This window comes from Choloepus didactylus, chromosome 6, assembly GCF_015220235.1.
Source record: "Choloepus didactylus isolate mChoDid1 chromosome 6, mChoDid1.pri, whole genome shotgun sequence".
NCBI classification, from domain to species: domain Eukaryota; kingdom Metazoa; phylum Chordata; class Mammalia; order Pilosa; family Megalonychidae; genus Choloepus; species Choloepus didactylus.
In genome coordinates, this window is record NC_051312.1 from 138,270,231 (window position 1) to 138,285,345 (window position 15,115).

Sequence of the window (15,115 nt, forward strand, 5' to 3'; positions counted from 1 at the left end):
ACGCCATGATCACAACCATTTCCATCCCCACCGCCTGGGCGGGGGCCGCGGTCCAGACGCAGCGGCCCCAACCCTCGCGGGCCCTTTCTCGAGGACGACCCCTCGGGCCTCGCCGCCCTTCCCTCCTGCGCGCCCGCGAGCCCGCGACAAGGCGCGCCGCGCGGGGGCGCGCTCTGTTGGCCGCGGTCTCCAGGGCAGCGCTGGGGCGACGCGGGCGGGCGGGGCGCGCGGTCCTCGGCGGGCGGCGGCGGCGCGGAGGATGCGGGGCTGCGGTGGTCTCGGTCGCCGAGGAGCGGCGGGCAGGTGACAGGGCGGTTGCCTCCCGGCACGGGGGTGGGCGGCGCGCCCGGGGAGGGAGACGGGAAGGGCTGGGCCTGGGGAGGGTTCAGGAGGAAACGTCCGGAGGTCACTGAGCGGGACCGGGAGAACTTCAAGGCGGCTGCACGTGAGGGCGTTTGGGACGCGGCGGGGACCGAGGGGCCAGGGGCGAGGTGCGGGAGGTGGAAGGCTGCGGAGCCCGGACTCACTGAGCAGCCCTGCGCCGCGGTTAGTCAGTGTCGGTCCAGGGCCCCAACCCCGCCATACTCGACACTTCCTGGACCTTAAAAGCAACCACTGATGCCCGGTCTGGTCTCCCAGAAACAGGCCCAAGGAGAAAACAACGGAGTGCCCCCTATGGGCAGCTTCCGGCCTCTTCCAAACGGGGCAGCTTTTGCTCAACCATCCACATTGGTGATGCGCAAGCGGAGTTGTTTTTCACCTACAGAAGGAAATTCATTTCCCCCGGGACTGGTGGACGGGGAGACCCAAGGGCATGGAGGGTCCCCAGCGAGGTGGTCTTTTCTTAGTCCCTAGTTACCATAGCATATAACCCGGTCTGTCTTTCATGTTTACTTAGAAGATTTGTCAGCCTCTTTGGGACAGAAATCTCAGTGGCACAATTTTTTTCAGTGCCCTGTACCACACAGAGGCATTCATTATACTTAAAAGGCCCACTTTCTAAGTTATTCAAGCTGTCAGCTTTTCCTTCTTTAATACCATGCCTTTGTGAGAGCAGACCTCCACAGAAGGACTTTTGCTCTCTTCATGCTCTCCCAAAGTTCATTCACTTGTAAACATCAACAACATTCTCTTTTTATAAAATTATTTATTAACTCCAAGAAACCCTGGACTCCCGCCCTTAAGAAAAGAAGAGGAATAGAGCAATTCTAAATTGATCTATATTGACTATTTTAAGCCTGTTCTTTAAGATCTCAAATACAGTGACCTTAACCCTTGAAGTAAACCCAGTATTTATGCAAACTGTCTCAGTTAAAATGTGTAGCCAGTGCTTGATGGATCTGTTGCTTTTTAAAAACACCCTAAAAATCAGCATTTAATTAGCTTATTGGTATTAAAATAATACTATAGAACATAATATATATTTTTAAAATAAGAGGATACAGCAAATTAGTCTGTAAAATTAGATAACGGTATGTCAGTATTTGAATTTAAAAGAAAAATCACTTCCTGTGTATTTAAATATGAATGTTACCTTTTGTCTGTTATGTTTGTTAAGGCACTTTCCTCCAAGGAGTTGATGACATTCCTTGGAAACGTTAGTAACAAGGTCAACATTAAACCTTATAAGCAATCCTAGGAGTAGGAATAAGGTAGTGTCATTGAATTAAATCAGGACTTGCCAAAAGAACAGGAGCAAGCTGTAAAAACAGATTTTACAGTAATCACAAATGGAAAAGGTTTCTGCTGTCTGACCTATAGAAAAAAAAAAATGGCATAAAGGCAGTGAGATAGAAGACAGGTCAAAATAGAAACGTTATGTTTAGATGAAAGGAAGCACAATCCAAAAACATCATCCCCTTTCAATCATATGTGAACTCAAAGCACCCTTCCTATAAACTGTCTCATGGGCCTGCATAACAGTCCTTTGAGGCAGCAAGGACTCACTGGGAATCACACTCCTAAGTAAGTTGGGAGAGACCCTATGTGTTATTCCAGCCAATCTACCACCCACCCCACCTTCCCCAGACAGCATCCCTTTCAGGGTGGCAGACATTCAGCCTCTGCTTTAAACCATTCAGTAGGACTTGCAAGGCCACCAGATCTTTCATTGGACAATTTTAATCAGTGTTAGTCTCTTTTATACCGAGCTGAAGTTAATCTCCATATAAGGTTCACCTAAATTATACTTTCTTATCCAAAAGAAACCTGAATATCAAAGTCTTTTCCAAACCATGTAGCCAGCCAAAGTGGGTTTAGGAACAAAACAGCTTTCCTGTTTACAGTTCTGGCTAGGGAACTCACTCTCCTCTCCTCTCTCCCTGCTTTGCTTCCAGAAGGTAGGCCATGAACCTGTTTTACTGTATCCACGAATGCTATGGAACATGGCAAAAGTATAGTGTGGCCCCGGGGATTGGAAATGGGACCATCAAAGTACTGTCCATAATTAATCTTTTGGCTTTGTCCAGGCTTGTCTGTAACAGGCCCTTGGAAACTAGAAATAGGAATCTGCTTCCAAGCAGCCATTTTTGATTCCCTCAATAAAACTGCATTTGATTATTCAGGTTGTTTATGAGCCCTACACCAGGATGTGTATTTCTGTAGGGAGAAGAACACAATAGGTTTTCAAATAACCCTTCCTCATATGCACAAAAGGGTGTGTACAAAAGCATGCAGATATTATAACAAGGTTCTCTTATTCATTTAAATTGTTGATTAACATTGGCATTATAAGGCATCAGTAGACACAGAGTAACATAAACATAATTTCTTTTAGGTAATGCTTTTGTGGACCACAACTTTAAATATTCAGCCAGCTCCTCCAATCCACAAGAGAATCCCTTGTTAATTTTTTCTGTTTTTCAACATGAGTAACAGTAAAGTAATTCCCAAGTTCTCTATTCAGTCTCCTGTCCATCACACCAATTTAAATGTCCAGTCCATAGACCCACCTTTCAAGAAAGATGATTTACGTCTAATTTCAAAAGACTCTTTGGAATCTGATTCGGAGAGCCTAACTCAAGAGATCAAGTCCCAGTCCCACCTTGACGGAATCCAGGACAACGACATGGATACTGACAGCTTAGAGGAGGAAAGTCCGGGACAGGGAAGCCTGAGTGAGACAGAAGAGGAGGCAAGCAGGAAAGCAGCTCAGATGGGCAGCAGAGAAGACCTCCGTACCCAGGGCAATGATGGGCGGAACAGGTAAGGAATCGGCTTGGGCAAGGAAACAAATTTCTCAAATGTATGCTTAAATAATTCCTAGGATGTCCCAAGTGAGAGTAAGGGCAGGCTGTCCTACTGAGCACCTTGGAATGTGAGTGACACAAATCTCCAAGCTGCTAAGGACAGCGTGGTGCCATGCTTTTTGCCACATTCATTTTTTTTAATCAAAAAATATGCAAAAGACAAAGGGTAGCTATTAAGAGAGTTGCATTTCCTATGCTTCTTATTTCCTGTCCATATCCTTAGCAATTCTGTTTTTGGGACCTCACCCTGGAGAAATCCCAGAAAGCCTGGGACAGAAAGTTTGCAACTCAGAGGCAAATGGTCATGGTTGGGTCCAAGTGCTGCTGTTTAGGGTGTAATTTGAAGAAAGTCACTTAACTCTTCCGTGACTCACTTTTTCTCCTCTGTCAAACAATCCAGCCCTGCCTATCTCACAGGGTTGCTATGCAAATCAGGAAAGTGTATACAAATCATTGGGGGTAGAATCCCACCTGACCCATTTCTTCAGAGCTACCTCCTGGAACCTTGCATGATTATATAAAGGTGTAATCTAAGAATCCATATTTATGTGGGTTAACTTTATGCTATGAGGTACAAGAAAAACATAAGTGAATATAAAACAATGCAATATTACTACATGCTATGATAGTGTATAGGAGTTAAATGCTATTTAACAGAAAGCAGTTTTTGGTGTGGTGATTAAGAACACAGAATTTGAATGAGAACGCCTGGGCTCAGACACTGGTTCTGCCATTTGCCAGATGTGTGACCTTGGCCAAGTCCACTTACTCTTTGTGCCTCAGTTTCCACATCATTAAAGTGAAGATTATAATAATAGTTACCACTCAGGGTGATTGTGAGGCTAAAATAGGATAACATATGTAATGTGCTTATAACAGCAACCGACTCTTTAAGTGTTAGTTGTTTCTGTTTTTGTGTTGTAATTAAAGGTCAAATATATTAAGGAAGGCTTATTGGAAGGCCCAGAACTTGAGCAGGGTTTTGAAGACAAGATAAGATTTGGATAAAAGTCGAGGATTAGGATGGCGTGTTTGTAATGCCTTCAGCGGAGCCCAGCTTGATCACAGAGGATTTGTTGAGTGTAGGGAAAGTAGACAGGGGAGACCCCTGAATATAGGAGCTTTGAAAACCCAGCAGTCAGTATGGGGTGATGAATTTACAGGACCTTAAGTCCAACCACCCTACATCACAGATAATGGCATTGAGTCCTACTGAAATCAAATCACTGTCCCCAGGGATATGAGGAGTTGTTGGGGAGCCCGAATTAGAGCCCAGGCCTCGAGTGCAGACCTGAGTCTTTGTCTTTCTTTCTTCTTTCCGTCTTTCTTTCTTTCACTGGGAATATTGAGTTGAATCAAACTCATAAGCAGATGTCAACGTACAGTAAAAGTGGTAAGTGCCTTAACCAGGTGCAGTCATAGTGCGGGGGTTGGGAGAGGCACTGGAAGGCCTCAGAGGGACAGTGTATCTGATTGGACTTGGTGAGAAGAAACCTCAGGGTTAAAGAAGGTTGTTCTGCAAGCTGGGCATTTTGAATTTAAGGGTAAGCATGCTCTGGCAAAGAGACAACAGGGTGGTCTTAACTATAACTGTGACAGTAGCAGCCATAAAAATAGGATTACATTTTAAAGAGAAGGTGCTTCTTCTTATCCATAAAATGCTCTTCCCATTTTACAGTTAAGGGAAATGAGGCCAAGAGAGCCAGAGTAATTTGTCTAAGGTCATAGTGCTGTGACGGGGAGATTGTGGTTTTGTTACAATGGAGATTCTTTAAATTATGAAAAAATTCTAATGGAGAAGTAAAGAGAAAAATACAAAATAACTCTATTGCCATATTTGTCTCAGATATATTTTTAAAGAAATAAAATATTACAGATATAGTTAAAAGTTTCCTCATACCCCTTCTCAAACCCTCAAAGTAACCAATACTGACTCTTGCATGGGTGTGTAGCCGTCTTACCCATGCTTTTATTTGTTTCCTTCATAGGTAATCTATAATTAGTGGATACATATAAGTATATATTATATTATGCTATGTTATGTCATCTTATGTTATATTGTGCCCTGTTTTGTTTAGTTAACTTTGTGACTTTGGCATTTTACCATTATGTTTTTAAATTAAAACGCAGTTGTGGTTCATTCATTTTAAACTATTGCATAAGTTCCATTGTATGAAGATATAATTTATCCATTTCCCTGTTAATGAGTATTTAGGTTGTTTCCAGGTATTCATTATTTTAAACAACGCTGTGTGCACATCCTTACAAATTGTCTTTATTTGGATATATGCGAGAGTTTCTTTAGGGTATATGTGCCCTGGAGTGGAGTGGCTGATTCAAGGGAGAATGAACAGCTTCAGCTTTACCCACAGTGCATGCGGCATCCTAGTTCTTGTAATCACTTGGGCTTTTAAACTTTGCCACTCTGATAGGTTATGAAATGCTGTCTTGTTATGGATTTAAGTTACTTTCCCTGATTACTTGTAAGTTTGAGCATCTTTTTACGTATTAGTTGGCCAAAGGAGATCAATTTAGACATACTCTTTGGGCATTAGTTTTGTTTTTGTTTTTGTTTTTGTTTTGTTTTTCATTTACCAAAATATTTTGAGTATCTTGGAGATCGTTCTGTATCTTCATTTCTTGATTTACTTCCTGCTACATAGTATTCCAGTATAGGGAGGTACATATTGTATTTACCCAGTCACCCGTGGCTGGACATTCGAGATGGTTCCAGTATTTTATGATGCTTTAATTGAAAACAAACAAATGAATGATGATGACTCAAATGAGAACAGACAGAGACCATTTATTCAGAGCTAGCTATAGCAAGGGAGACAGCCACCCCCTGTTTGTTTAATAGTGATTCAAAGGGCAGGCAGGGGAAGCTCTGAGTGGAGAGGTATGCTCTGATGGGAGGCTGTTGGCAGTGGGAAGGTGGAGGACGGCTGACGAGAAGGGGGGCATCCTGCATAATTGGTTTGGGGAGCAGATTGGCTTTCTGTGGTTGGTCATAAATTGTAACTGGGGGCAAAAATTAAGGAAGCTGACAGTTACCGTCCAAGTTCTGACCATTTGGAGCTGATTGTTGCAGAGGTTGTGGTTTGCCTTCCTAAACTGCTTGCTGCAGAGGTTGTGGGTCAGAGTTTTATTGTAAGATATGGTCCGGTATTGTCCACTTGTATATTTAGTCTGTGTGTGTGTACATGACTCACTTGTTTGCCAAGATTATATATATAAAATAAAATAATTGACAGGATTTAGTGACAGACAACATATGAGGATTAAAGAAACAAGAAAAGCCAAAGATTACTGTAAGTGTTCTAATAACAGTAGCTAACATTCAGAGTGCTTATCATGAGCCCATCACTGTACTAAATACTTTGTGTGTATTATCTTATTTAATCCTCATTGCAACCCTGAGCAGAATACTGTAATGATCCCATTTTAAAAGTGGCAAAATGAGGCATGGAGGCATTATATTATTTCCATTTATTACATTAGTGAGTGGTGGAATAGAAAACTCTGGCAGTCTGATTCTAAGCTCTAAACCATGTTTTTGGACTAGCTCTCATCTAAGGAATTTGTAGTCTTCCTGGTAATAAATGGTAGTAGTTTTCTTTACAGAAATGGGAGCACTGGAGAAGAAGATCATTTGTGATAGATAGGTATTCTTGTCTGTATTTTTAAGATGAAGAAACCAAGGCATTAAGTAACCTTATTTTCCCCAATGTTGACTTTTGCTCTCAGAGTTGACTTTAAGCCTTGCATTTTAGCCAAGGACAATTTAATACCATTCAATATATTTGAAAATAAAGAGTAATGCTTACAAAAATCAAAAGTATGGATAGATTCCTGAGTTCTGATTCAGAGGCTCTTAAATAACGCTATTTTCCTTTTACTTAGATTGATTTGCCTTGGAAAATTTTAATAGTAGACTATATTCCCAGAGTTAGGATAGGTTATAGCCCTAGTAATTGTTTGGCTGTTCAGTGCTTCACACATTGAACATTGGGAGGGCCAGGTCTCCTGTAGCAAAGGAAAACAGAACTGAAGGATTTAGCCAGCTACTGGCTCAAACATTCGGTTAGTGTTTAGTATTGGCTTTCTTCTCTGCCTTGCTTTAGTCTTGGAAGCCTTTCCTAGGTGTATTCTTGCTTGTCTTAAGTGAAGAGTTTATGAGCCGTGAAATAGACAAATAAATTGCTCTCCGATTCTCTATATGACATACAAGTAGGCTTTCATTTCTGTAAGGTAGACAGCATTCTGGGAATTGTAGTTCAAAAAAAAATTAGTCAAAGCCCTGCCTTAAAGCCAAGGAAAATCTCTTTCTTCTTGCTTTTATAAGCAACAATTTTAAAAGCTACCTGACAAATCTCTTGAGCCTTACCTTTGTGTTTTGATGTTACTAGAACATCCTCAAAGCAATTACTCTTGTATCTCACCATAGTCAAGCCATAGTTCAATGTATATGGATTAGAGAAAACCTTTTACTTAATGGAAATCGGAGCAGCATTGACCGTAGTGAATGAATCAAGTGTAGAAAGAGTATCTTCATGTGATAATCCTTAAACCCACTCCAGAACTAGCCTTATGACACTCGGTGCTCACAAAGAAAGAGATCAATTGTAATCCCTAGAGCATTAGAAATACCCTCTTCAGTCTTGGAGCCTTCTGAAAGCCTATATTAAAAAAAAAAAAAAATCAGAGCACAGCACTACAGTACATGGTGTATGTATTTAATAAGGTCTTGTTTACAGGAATACTTAAATATAATTAGCTACCATTTGTAGAATTATTTGCTTTATGATATGATTGCATTTATCCCTCCAAGAGCCTCTTAAATATGTATTACTGCCCCCATTTTGCAGATAAGGAAGCAAGGCTCAGAGATCTGTTTAAGAGCACAGTTATTAAGTGATGGAGCCCAGGAATTGAACCAAATTTTTGACTACCTTCAAAGTCTGGGCTTCTAATTATAAGTCTGTCTATTACTGATCAAGGACTAATCTGATACAGGATTTGATTTTACTATCTAATAAAAATTAAAAATAACAATTTCAAGCTGGACTGAAATGCAGCCAAGACAAATATCCACATGAAATTATAGATTGTGTTAAAGTAATTAAAAATTTTACAGGGTTCTGTGTACTCAGAAGAAACAGGTATAAATTATATTTTACTGTGGGCAGCAGGGTCTTGTAGCCTGCTACCCAAATTTTAGCATGCCTGCTGCCCAAGAATAGCATATTTTTCAGCATCTCTCCTGGGAAACAGAAATGTTTTCGTTCATGGGAATACTTGAGGTCTCCTCACCTGGAAACCATAACTTCCAAAAAAACCCCCATATTCTGCCTAATAAACCGTCTTGTGCCATAATTAAAGGGAGGAAAATACATGCAATGAGGAATTGTTAATTACACTGAATATTCAGAATTGTAACTTATAATTTTGTGTATTTTTATCATGCTAGAGTGGTGCATAATTTTTTCTCTTGAATGCTTTTATACCTGATATTTCTGATTAATGCTGCAAAAACTGAGTGAAGCATTAAATGATGACTTGTGTGTCTCAAGGAACTGTACCAACAACCAAAACAGATAGTGGGTAAAGATAGACTCAGTAATGACCAACTTGGGATTTTCATTTTTGCCAAAATTTCCAAAATGTTTTGTAAATTGTCTCTCACAGGTGTTGTATAAGATTTTATTTATTTATTTGTTTGTTTATTTAATTATTTATTTGCACTGGTTGAGAGAGAGAAAAAAGCCAGTTGAGGCTAGTTCTAATATCCTAGGATGACTAAAAACTTCCTGGGAATTTCCAGGAGTCGACTTCCATTTCTTTTGGTTTCTGGTAACAGTCATAGATGTTGATTTCTCTGGTCTTTACTGGACACCGTTTCAATTTAAGGCCACTGGTTGACCAACTTCTTCAAACACATTCCATTCCGTTTCTTGTTCTAGGAGTTTCCCACAGTTATTTTGGCGATAGCTACTAGCATTTCTGTTATTATTTCTGATCACCTGGGAACAGTTCTATCAGAGAAGTGACCTTTTTGTCACATGTATTAGTCACTTCTGTTTTACATTTGTTCATTTACTCACAACCTAGGCTTCGGTAAAACCCTGACACACCGCACTGAGCAGGCATGGTGCCATCGGAACAGATGAGCAGTCATGCGAGCAAGTAAAGGATGTGTGTGGGCATGAATTCTGTCTATTAGAGGCCGAGTCCCCTCCAGAAACGCTGAAGCCACAGTGACTCCTGGGTTTTGTTACCCCTGGAGACGACCACTTGTTCCTTTCTAGCTTCTTTCATAACCGGGGTGCATTATTGTGTTAAGATAAGTAAATACATAGTGAGTAGGAAACCCTGCCAAATACAATTTATATTTGTATCACCTACAATCCTGTGATTTTTGTCAAGAGAGTTTAGAAGATTGTAACCAAGTTACTAGTTTAATACATTGATAGTTTAATTCATGATTCATTCATGTCCATGCCCTTACAAGTTTGGAAATGTAGACTTTAATTTCTCCCGTTGCTTTTCCCGTGACATCACAGCTGTGTTGCATTTCCGATGCTGTTATTATCTGGCATTTAAAAATGAGGGACTCTATCGAAAGAAAGTATAAAAACACCTGGAAATTTTATAAATCTGGGTCTCTGCCTCCTCACCATTATTTATGGAGTGTGAAAGGAACCTCCAAGCCTTCCGTAGAAAACATCTGGCATTAGCATTGTAAAGTCACACCAAATGGGAGGAATTATTTTTCTAAACACAGCATTTCCCTTGTGAAGATCCAGCCTTTGTTTCACATGGTATATTCTTAATGGAAGTGAGGTACTAGAATGTTACATGGCAATTACTAACATGCCCTCTTTGGATAATTTATTTTCATTTAACTCGCGGATTGTCCTTGAATCAGGACTGCTACTAATAAGAACTCGAGGCAAATATCTGGTTGTTTTGCATCCACAAATCTGTTGTTGGAGAAAAAGAAGGGGCTCTGGTTGAATTACCCAAATTATGTAATTGCTGGAAAGAAAATTTACTAGACACAATCCAGTCCCTTCACTTCAGTGTGCTTTTCTGTTGGCCTTCTGTTTGTTAAACCACCTTTTTCTATTTAAATGTTGATTTGTTTTTTAGCAAAATGAATGCCTGCATTGAATGAAATTTTCTGGGTTGTGAATAACATCCATGAATCATTTCAGCTTATTTGTAGAACCATTTTTTTTCATACTTGCAAAAGTGATTTTTTAATCTTTTGGATTTATTTCATTTTATTTACTTAAAAGCTATTGATAAGAAGATTAAGATGCATATAGAATTCAAAAATCCCTGGAAACAATTGCCAGTTTTATAGTTCCTTAAAGAAGCTTTAAAAACTTTACACTTAAGCAAAAATTGAATTTGCTGTTCATATGCATAAAAGATTTAATGGCATAGAAATTGGGAATAATTGTTCTGTTTAAAAGGATTAAATTAAACCTAAATCAGTAATAACATGTGCAGTTTCAATTTAACTGCCTGCTTAAAATAAAGTGGCAAATAAATAACAGCTAAATGATTAATAGCAATGCTTTTATTCACCTCCTCAACAGGCAAAATGGCCAGTTATTGAATATTTTATTGTGAGTGCAAAGGATGTTAATTGTACTAGAAACATGCTCTAATTTTAGTAATTTTTTGATTGAATACTATACTGAATATGAGGCTCTTCATCAGATGGAGATTTAATTTTATTTTGTTTGAAGTTATCACAGTAAGCACTCAAAAACGGTCCATTAAAGCCTGCAAATATCATGGCATATGTGTATGAGACCCCCACACACCCCCACCCCTTCCTCTCTGCATCCATTTCTAACCTGGGCATCTGAAGAGGGGACTCGGCATCTGTTGTCTGAACAATCACAAAAGAGTTGTGTGCTCATTGTCTGTGTAACCTTCCTCTGAAACGGGAAGGAAAAGAGGTGCGTGTTTTGTGTACAGATGATTGCTGAGCAAGGGGCACTTCACACTCATTGTGATCCAATGTGGTGACCTGGACCACAAAACACAATTGAGCTCCTTGGCACACTGAGCTCAGTACAATGGGGTTCTTTAGTATCATGTTCTATTTCAACCATTAGATTTGTTTCTGTGAAGTATTCCAGCTTTCCCTGCTCCTGATTTTGCAAAAGCTAACCACCTATTTGTTTCAACGTATGGTTTCCATCTAGAAAGGGGAGAACGGGACTGTGGTAAATGGTCCTGTGTAATTAAAGCTCTGGTGAAGAGCCACACTTTCAGATTCTAACCTTGAATATATACATTCTTAGAGTTTCTCTTCAAACGATTTGTTCAAAGGCATTTTTCTCAGCCAAAGCAGTTCATTTTGTCTGGTTCGTTTCAAAACTCCCTATTTTCTAGGTTCTGCTTAAAGCATCAGTTTTTTTCTGCAGTGTGTGATGTTGCTTCTGCTGCCATTTAAGAACAGAAATTTGGTGAGGCTACACATTCAGTCTTTTTCCAAAGGTCTAAAATAGTTTAATTCTCCCTGTTTTATCTTTCTCCTCCTTTTTCAGCAGTTGTTAAGATATTTCATCATGTGAAAGCACCGGTATTTCTTCATCACATTTCCTGAACTACAGTTCAAACAGATTCTCCATAGTGACTAAGTCTCTTCATGGTAAAAAAAAAAAAAAAAAAAAAAAATTAAAGTTGGATGTTAATTCTTTCAGGCCGCTAGAGTACCACTTAGTGCATCGCAAGACAACTTTATGCCCCGGAGATAACTTAAGCCCCGGGGAGAGAAGAATCCCTTGAGATCCATCAGTAGGAAGCGCAATACACAACAACAATTTGATGTCATGGCTACTGAATGTAACACGCAATAAGCAATGACCAGCGACTGAGCTCATTGAGGAGCACTTTTTTAGTAGCACTTCTTGAATCCTTATTCTGTGCCAGGCACATAAGTCTAAGCAATTTACATATACTAATTCACTGACTCTTTCTCAACAACACTATGAGGTAGATACTGTTATTATCCTCATTTTACTGATGAGGAGGTTAAGGCACAGAAGTTAAATAATTTGTCCACACTCATACAGTCAGTAAATTGAGTGCTGCCACCTTCATTCTAGGACCTTATCTTTGGCACTCTGCTCTAACTTGCTCAAAATACTACATGCCGTTCTTCAGAGAAGCAGAGCACTACTACAACTGAGGAAGGTCTACGGTTGTGGCTGGAAACTTTATGTCATTATTAGCTGATGCTGGCTAAATATGATGACCAGTCTGAGTGTCACTAGTTTTTCACTGGACTTGAGTATAACTTCAGTGATGGAAGTCAGGGAATCCATTTCCATCAATCATTGAACCCTATCTATTTGAAAAATAGTGGGCATTACTCAGTTATTAATTCTTTTGTGAGTTTATCGGCCCATAGAACAGCAGAACCAGAACCAACTTTGAGATATCATCTAGCAGTTGAGTCTGGAAATAAGATGTTATCATATTTTCAGTGATAAACAAGGCTGTATCCTCTTATTTAAAATATGCATAATATGCTGTATTTCTTTGCAGCAGTTTATACACATCTACTTCAGTTAATTATTTAGAGTTGGTGCATCAGATTTGTCTTTCTCAGTAGAGGGTAAGTAAAGGGTAAGCTCCATCAGGACTGAACAGCTCCAGTTTGCTTCCCTGTTAATTCTTCAATGCTTAGTATTCTGCCTGAATATAGAGAAGTACTCAATAAATATTTGTTGACTGGCCAATTGACTGACTTGCTCAGTCACTCATGTAAGGCAGACACTGCAACACCATTTGCTTCCTATACCACCTGTGGGAATCGCTGCATGATACAGTGCAACACAGGGGAGGGGAGCCAGTCTCCAGAGACATACCTTCAGGGTCCGTATCTGGCCCCATCACTTGGTAGGTGCGTGGCCTTGGGCAAGTTGCTTAAACTCTTTAAGCCTCTGTCTCTCATCTACTAAATGGGGATCCTATTAGGATCTTCCTATGAGGGTTGTTCTAAAGACAAAACTGAAGATGGTTATCAGGTTTCACTAGCTCAGCCTGCAGGACTATGTGTTATAGTCTCAGAGGCGCCACTCTGGCAGAACAGTGCTCACCAATGTGAAATGTCACCTTTGAAAGGCTCTAGTCCCTGCTCCAAACAGTGCCAAATAGAGGACTGTTATAAAACTTTCCAAAAAAAAAAAGAATTTATGGCCTCTGTAAACAGTACCTGCCAAAAACTCATCAATAATACCTTTATTGTCTAATTCTTCTTGCTAAATTAAGTCTCAGCTCTCAAGCTGATTTAGTTAAGCCCAAGCTCATTCACGTAGTTTACAAAGGCCTTCGAGATCTGACCTCAGCTTCATCCAGAGCTCCTCCCACCCCCATCTTATCCATTTGGAAAGTGCACCTTGAAAGCACCACATTCTCTCTCACCCCCCTTCCTTTTTTTTTTTTTAAATAACATTTCTTTTTCAAACTTATAAGTTAATTGTGCAATATAGAAAACTGAAAAGCACAAGAAGCAAAGAACACAAAAGGCATCGAGAATCAAGCAGTTCACAGTTTGATGTATCCTTCTAAGTCCTTTATGTGTATACACACAACTGAGCATACTTTTTTATGCAGCTGAGATCACACAGAATATATCATGCTTTTTTATCAATATTTACCAGTTCAAAGCCCCAAAGCCACAAGTATTATGATAACCAAGAATGCATGACAACAACTCAGTCAGGGGGGAGAAATGTATTCCTGCCTTTCTTGGGGACAAAAATCTTCATAAAAGAAGAAAATGGCAACAGGCCTCCATAGATATTGGTAGAGTTTACAAATTCTGCATTCCCGTAATGCTTAGTTTAAAATGAGACACAAGGCAAGAGTGCAATAAGTATATTGCCTCTAAGAGAATTCATTATCAGGTCTATATTGAAATATTACAAGAAGATGTGTTTCCATTGGATTATTTAACAATGTTCTCCTACAGCACAGCCCAAGATGCTCACATACAATGGTTGCATCAAAATCTCCCTTCCTTTTTACGGGGTTCCCCCTGGCTGCCTGAGACTCCTGCCCTTCTCAGCCTCAGGTCTCAGCTAAGCCATCGCTTTCTCCAGAAAGCTTTCCCCGACCTCCCAGGGTGGGATCGGATGTCCCTCCTGTTCCTCCCCATGGCACCGTACTCGGTACCGCAGCGCTCATCATTCCGGATTGTAAATTGCTTGTTTCCTCGTCTCTGCCCTCCACGGGGCTGCGAGTCCACCTCTGGGCTGTTCCATGAGAAAAGTTAATTTTTTTTTCTTTTCCATATATCTTGGAAACAGCACCTTTATTTTATATGTATGTACTTGAAGATAATGATTGAGGTATTCCTTAGTCTTTTCTTCCCACACCTGAACAACCCGAGTTGAACCTGACATTTAACTCAGGAAAGGTTAGCCCTAAAATCATTCACTAATTTGGTCCAACTCATGAAGCTTCTATACATGTAGAGTCTAATTGACGACTGTTGCTTATTTCTTTTTATCATTATTTATTTACTTTTATTAAAGATGTAGATTTACAGAAACATCATGAACAAACTATGAAGGGCCCATGTATCCACCCATTTTTAACTTTTTGCATTAATGTGGTATCTTCCTTACAATTGATGAGAGAATATGATTATACTGTATAGTGTATGTTTTCACTGTTCTTTACAGTCCTGAGGTTGTTTTTTTTCTTTTTCCCTAATTTGGGTTTTGTAAAATAACTAGCTGATACTTTCCTTGTGTTGACTAGAGTATTTTTGAAGGCTTGATTATTTATTCAAGAAACATTTATTGACAAGTACGTCCCTAGCACAGTGCAAG

The 15,115-nt window shown here is 39.9% G+C and overlaps 1 protein-coding gene across 6 annotated transcripts in view; it reads left to right on the forward strand.

The window, feature by feature from the left end:
* Nucleotides 1-246: 246 nt before the first annotated feature.
* JHY (junctional cadherin complex regulator) overlaps nt 247-15,115 on the forward strand; it is a 90,289-nt gene continuing 75,420 nt past the window's right edge. For all 6 annotated transcript variants that reach the window (XM_037841763.1, XM_037841767.1, XM_037841764.1 and 3 more), the window contains exons 1-2: nt 247-303; nt 2,777-3,204. In XM_037841763.1, coding sequence (XP_037697691.1) covers nt 2,867-3,204 — 338 coding nt within the window. In that variant the 5' untranslated portion in view covers nt 247-303; nt 2,777-2,866. The remainder of the gene's footprint in view (nt 304-2,776; nt 3,205-15,115) is intronic.